The following is a 5,924-nucleotide window of genomic DNA, read 5'->3' as shown; positions in this document are numbered from 1 at the left end:
CGGAGGTGGGGGGAGGCTGTGAGAAGCTGGCAGATTTGGAAACATTTTGAAGAAAAAGGCAACAGGATGTGCTGACAGCTGAGATGTGGAATGGGAGGGTAGGGAGGGGGTTTGGGGCCTGGGCCTCCGAGAACAGGGCTGGTATTAACTAACATCAGGAGGGTCCGAAGTTCTGCTTGGGACAGGCTAGGTTGGAACACTCCCCCCTTCTCCGGTTGGAAAGTTGAGTCCACCACCACATTCAAAAGGCAAGTCACCTCCAAAAGTATCACCAATGGAGCCGGTCCAGCTGGGGAAAGGAGAATAGGGCAAAGCCATAAGGCAACCCGGGAACCCCGAATTAGCTGTTGCCCTGCCCTGTCCTCTCAAAGGTTCCCCCTTTCTCCTCCCCAAGCCATTTACTTTATTACCTTGGGCCCATCATGCTGCCACTCCAGGCCTTGGATTCCTGCATTCATGCAGGAAGTGGGGTGAGGGGAAGACCCCATTAGTTCCAGGGTCCCTTTTAGCTCTAACCGTCCAAAGGAAGGGAGAGAAGGGGAGACTGGAAAGAGGGGTGAACAAAAAGGGGAAGACGACGGGAAGGTGGAGGAAGGCAAAGGGATGAGTCTGAAAACCAACAGGAAACTTGGCGGGGGGGGGGGGGGGGGGGGGGGGGGGGGGGGGGGGAGTTGGGGGTGGAATTAGATTCTTCAAAGACTGTTGTGAAGCCAGGAGGAGCTATTAAGGGACAAATTACACTGACGCCAAGGCCAGATCTTACCCCGGGGGAATTTCTAATAGCTTCTAAAATATTCCTGTTCTCCCACCCCTTGGCTGCCGATTCAAATATTCAGAGATTTACTGAATTCTCGGAGGCAAATAGCAGCTCAGGGGTGATATACTAGCAGGATTCCATGAACGGCAACACGGACCTGCTACTTCTGTTCAGCCCCAGCCACAGCAGGGGCAGCAGCAAAAACTAACTAGAGAATTCCAACCGGAGTCGACCGCTTACAATTACTGAGCGCTAAGTGTATACCAAGCAACAATATTCTACGCACCTGCCAAGGATTCGCTCATTTGTTCCTACATCACTGCTCTTTGCTTCGTACTGTGTTATCACCCCCATTTTCCACATAGGGAAACTGAGGCATGCAGAGACGTCACTCTCCTGAGCTGCAGAGCCAGGATTTGAAGCCAGGGGATGCAGGCACTCTGCTCTGAGGCACTGCACTGCTTACTAATATTTTTTCTCCACTTTTTGACATGTTTGCAATTTTTCTACACTGGGTCTACAACGTAATAAATAATTTTTAAAACTTAACCCCCAGGGAGAGGCCCAGGCCCATTCTCCCAACCATCATACAAACACCAGCCACAAAACAGCCCCCTCCTGCCAGCAATGATGGAAAAAATCAAGCCAAGTGTTGGTGAACTCGGCCCGTTTGGGTAATGAAGCTCCTCTCTTCTCATCCCAGAACATCTGCCTGGGTGAAGGGGGTTAAGTCACTGGAACCCTCACCGTGGGCCGTTTCCACGTTCTGGTTTTCTGGACACTTCCTGAAACTCAGAGGCAGGCACTGGCCCAGGAACAAAGCTCTGATAAGAGTCTCACGTGGGCCAGTCCCTTTAATTTCTGAACACACGACCTTGGTCAGGGAGAAGCCTGGCATATTGGGGCGGGGGGGGGGAGGGGTGAAGCCCAATCCCTTCCCCACCAAATGAAGAAAAAGTGAGTCCAAAGGAAGGACAAGCAACTGGAAACCTACAACTTCATCTTCAGAAAGAATGATTAAGAAAGCATTGTTTAACCGTTTAGGGCACAGGCTGAACCTCTTACATAGATGATCTCATTTACTCTTCAAACAACCATAACCATAAAAAGCCCCAAAAGTTGGGTGTTTTGTGGGTTTTTTTGGTTTTTGTTTTGTTTTGTTTTGCATCCTGCCCCCATTTTACAGATGAGGAAACTGAGCACAGAACGTTCTTGGCCCAGGTCACACAGTTTAACTGGCTAGGAGGCTGGCCTTGAGTATGCCATCCTAGAAAACACAGAAGCTACCTTCTTTCTGTTCCATTTGGTTTCTCCTGCTGCCTGGAAGTTCTCCGGCCAGCTCTCCAACTCTGGTTCCAGGCTCCAAATCCCCCCTCCACCCCCCAAAACTGGGGCATCCAGGAATCCAGAAGGAGAAGAGACAGAGGAAAGTCTGCAAGGTCAAAGACAGGGTGAAGAGGGAGGGTCTGGCCCTGAAGACCAGCCATTGCCTTCCCCAAGCAAAACAACCACCTGATCATTTCTGTAGCAAAAAGTCCAAAGAGGAAAAAACACAACTGGTTTTCCTGGGTGAGCTTCTTAAGCGAAATCAACGTACAGCACCCCCAACACACTGTGCTTTGGAAAACCTCGTTAATCATGGACTGACAGCAGTCATCAATAAAGCACATCCTGATGCAAAATCTAATTTATGGTGGCCTATTTTTTCCCCCTGTGTAACCTAGGAGAAGGAAATAAACAAGGAAACACTCCAAAATTCACAGCAACACTAGACCAGGTCCCCCTCTGGGTCTGTGCAGAAATAATCTTGGTGCTGTTACTTACACCTGGTATAGGGAGCAGGGACTCCACAGGTTTTTCCAAGAGCCCTACTTTGCAAATGCTCTGTTCTCCAATCCGCCCCCCCAAACCTGAATGCAAAAGCATCTCTCTGATTTTCAGCCCAAGAATAAAGCTCTAATCCCACTGGCCTGAAAACTGGAGACATACTGAGGTGTATTTGGTTGATACCCCCCAAAATAAAGCCTTCCCCTGGGGCCCTCAGAGATGACTTTTTCAACACTCCAAAGGCATTTTGCAAGGAAAGGGCCATAAAACAGGACAAGGAGGTATTTTTGGATGCTAATCACCAGCTCCAAAGAGCCAAAGCTGTTTTTTCTCTCCTGAGTCCTACACAAAAGGGGGAAAAAACTATCATGTCCAGATTTGCCTATTGTGTTTACCAGTCAGTAATCAAGATAGTGTGACACTGACGTGCCCTCCTGGAACAAAGGGGTAAATCGCATTACAGGGAAGCTAAAGCCCAAGACAGTGGGGATTAAACCACCGAAAGTAGACTCGGGAGCCGGGGCCAAGCGCAGCACTGAACACGCAGAGGAAAACTTGTCAGGGTAAAAGCCACGTGCATCCCCAACAGAGAGGAGCCTCACATTACAGAGGGGGGATGACAAAGGTACCAGGGTCTGGGGCATCCTGGGTGGGGGGAACCCCAAAACCTACCCAAGGGTCAGGTGAGACATGGCAGCGGTGAGCAGCCCTACGTTCTTCCCCGCCTGTTCCCCAAATTCCCCTATAGTAATTAAGGAGGCAGACAGAAAGTAAAAAATGGCAAAAAAAAAAAAACTGTAACCACAGGAGAGTCATGTTGATGCAGCACAACCGCGAAGGGGCAAACATCCCTTCGCACAGCCCCGAGCCTCTTCCCAGCTCAGACCTTTGGGAAGGGGGCGTTCTTTGTGAAAAGGGGGTACCCCAACCCACAAAGGAGATAGGAGAACTTAATCCAGGAGACAACCCCCTGTGCTGCCCGCCCCCCCATCCCTGGCGTCCCCTTCCGCGGAAGGTTATTTTGAATTGCAGGGGGCAGCCTCAAAGCAGGAAGCCCTCTCCCCCCAGGCTCTGGCCCCCCACGTCTCCCCTAAAGCCCGGGAGCCGGGCACATGCAAAGCCCCCGCCCTGCTTCCCGGGAACTGAGCCGCCCAAGTTTCCACCACCACCCCCAAAATCAGCGGCAGCCGCGAGGGGCCGGGCGCGGACCCCCACCTCCCACCCCGCACCCCCGCGCTGGCTGCAGAGCCGGGCAACGCGGCTCCGCGCGGCCGCGGGTGCCCTGGGGACTGCGGGCCGGGCCCTTCCCGCCGGGTGCTTCCCCTCGCCGGCTAGGCTCCCAGCCGGCGGCTGCCCCCTCCCGGCGGCCCCACGCAGCCCAGGCGGCCGCCGAGTACGTACCCAGAAGGGGTCGGAGCCATCGGCGCTGCAGAAGCCGCGGAGCGCCATGCGGCGGGCGGGCGGACGGGCCCGGCGGCTGGCGGCTGCTGGAGGCTGCTGGCGGCGGCGGCGGCGGCTGCGGCGGCGGGAGGGCGGGAGGCGGCAGCGGAGGGGGCCGGGGCCGGGGCCGCAACGCCGCCTGGTTGGCCGGCGCGTCACGGGGATGCGGCGCCCCGCCCCGCCCCGCCCCGCCCCGGCGCCCCGCTCCCCTCCTGCCCGGGGGCGCGGGCGCGCGGGCGCGCGGGGAGGTTGCGCTGCGCCCCACTGCGCCCTGCCCGCCGCCCCCGTCCTCCGGCCCTTGCAGCCCGGCGGGGGCCCGGGCGGAGGCGCGTACCCTCCGGGAGCGGCGCCACCCTGCCACCCGTTTTCCAGTCCCGCGGTGGCGGCGACGACAGCAACAGTAATAGTAACACCAGGAGAAACCAGGTACTGAGCCCTGGGCCAGCGAGAGTGCCAAACGGCTTAGCTGCGTCCTCACTGGATCCTCGCTAGCGGCACGGAGCTTGAGTGGCTTCTCCAGGGCCACCGGGCCAACGCAGCCCGCTGACGCCCAGAGCTGACCCGGAGACAGTAGGAGGTGGATACACTTCGGAGTCAACCCTTCACAGATGGAGAAACTGAGGCCCAGAGAGGTGAAGTGGCTTGCCCAGGGTCACACAGCTGCCAATAGCAGAAGTGGGATTTGGAACCCATGACCCATCTGACGCCAGAGCACTCAAGGCCCCCAAAACTCCAGTCTCCATCCCAAACAGTGGTCGCCCCCCACATGTGTACAAAGCACCTGAGGCTCAGAGAGGTGAAATGACTTGCCCAAGGCCACACAGCTGCCATAACAGAAGTGGGATTTGAACCCACGACCTTTTGGACTCCCAGCACTCGTGGCTGGAAGACTCCCAACCTCCCAAACAGTTGTCGCCCCCACGTGTGTACAAAGCACCTTGGCATTTTCTCCATCATCTTTGAGCAGCACTCAACAAACAGGCAGGTTATTGATCATCACCTTAGAGGTAAAGAAACTGAGGCCTGGAGACATACAGACCTTTCTCAACTCATGTGGGGGTTACATGGGATAAACCCATGGAAGCTGAAAATATCCTAAGTTGAAAATGCATTTGATATACCTAAACTACCAAACATCATGGCTTAGCTTAGGCTACTTTATTTTTTTTTTTTTTTTTTTTTTTTTTTAAATATTTTTATTTATTTATTTGACAGAGAGAGACACAGCGAGAACAGGAACACAAGCAGGGGGAGTGGGAGAGGGAGAAGCAGGCTTCCCGCAGAGCAGGGAGCCCGATGTGGGACTCGATCCCAGGACCCTGGGATCATGACCTGAGCCGAAGGCAGACGCCCAACGACTGAGCCACCCAGGCGCCCAGCTTAGGCTACTTTAAATGGACTCAGAACACGTACATTAGCCTACAGTTGGCAAAATCATCTAACACAAAGCCTACTTCATAATAAAGTGTCGAATACGTCCTGTAATTTACTGAATACCATACTGAAAGTGAAAGAATATTTGTCCGTGTATCAGTTATAGGTGCTCGTGATTGTGTAACTGACTGGGGGCTGCAGCTTGTTGCATATGGTGAGAAAGTATCATAGGGCGTCTCACTAGCCCGGGACAACATCCAGATTCAAAAATCCAAGTCCAGTCTCTACAGAACGTGTACAGCTTTCACACCATCGTGAAATCGAAAAATCGTAAGTCAAACCGTCATTTAAGTCTGGGACCGTCTGCAGGCATAATTAACAGGCATTTAGAGTCATGGAGCTTCCTAAGGCCGTGTTCTTAGCAATGAACATGAATTAACTTAAATACTCACAACAACCCCATGAGGTTAGTAGTATTATTATCCCCATTTTGCGGTTGAGGAGACTGAGCCCCAAAGAGGCAGAG

At 53.9% G+C, this 5,924-nt stretch overlaps 1 protein-coding gene across 2 annotated transcripts in view; it reads right to left on the bottom strand.

The window, feature by feature from the left end:
• Positions 1–4,075, bottom strand: part of ABCC1 (ATP binding cassette subfamily C member 1) — a 126,794-nt gene extending 122,719 nt beyond the window's left edge. For both annotated transcript variants that reach the window (XR_004297883.1, XM_032392185.1), the window contains exon 1: positions 3,986–4,075. Coding sequence is in view for 1 of the 2 variants with exons in the window: in XM_032392185.1 (XP_032248076.1) it covers positions 3,986–4,033 (48 nt within the window). In the remaining variant the exon portion in view is untranslated. The remainder of the gene's footprint in view (positions 1–3,985) is intronic.
• Between the last annotated feature and the right edge of the window lie 1,849 nt (positions 4,076–5,924).

The sequence above is a fragment of the Phoca vitulina genome, unplaced genomic scaffold (genome assembly GCF_004348235.1).
Source record: "Phoca vitulina isolate PV1807 unplaced genomic scaffold, GSC_HSeal_1.0 scaffold66, whole genome shotgun sequence".
Lineage (NCBI taxonomy): Eukaryota > Metazoa > Chordata > Mammalia > Carnivora > Phocidae > Phoca > Phoca vitulina.
Note: the sequence above shows the minus strand (reverse complement) of the source record. Positions and strands in the feature narration are given on the sequence as shown.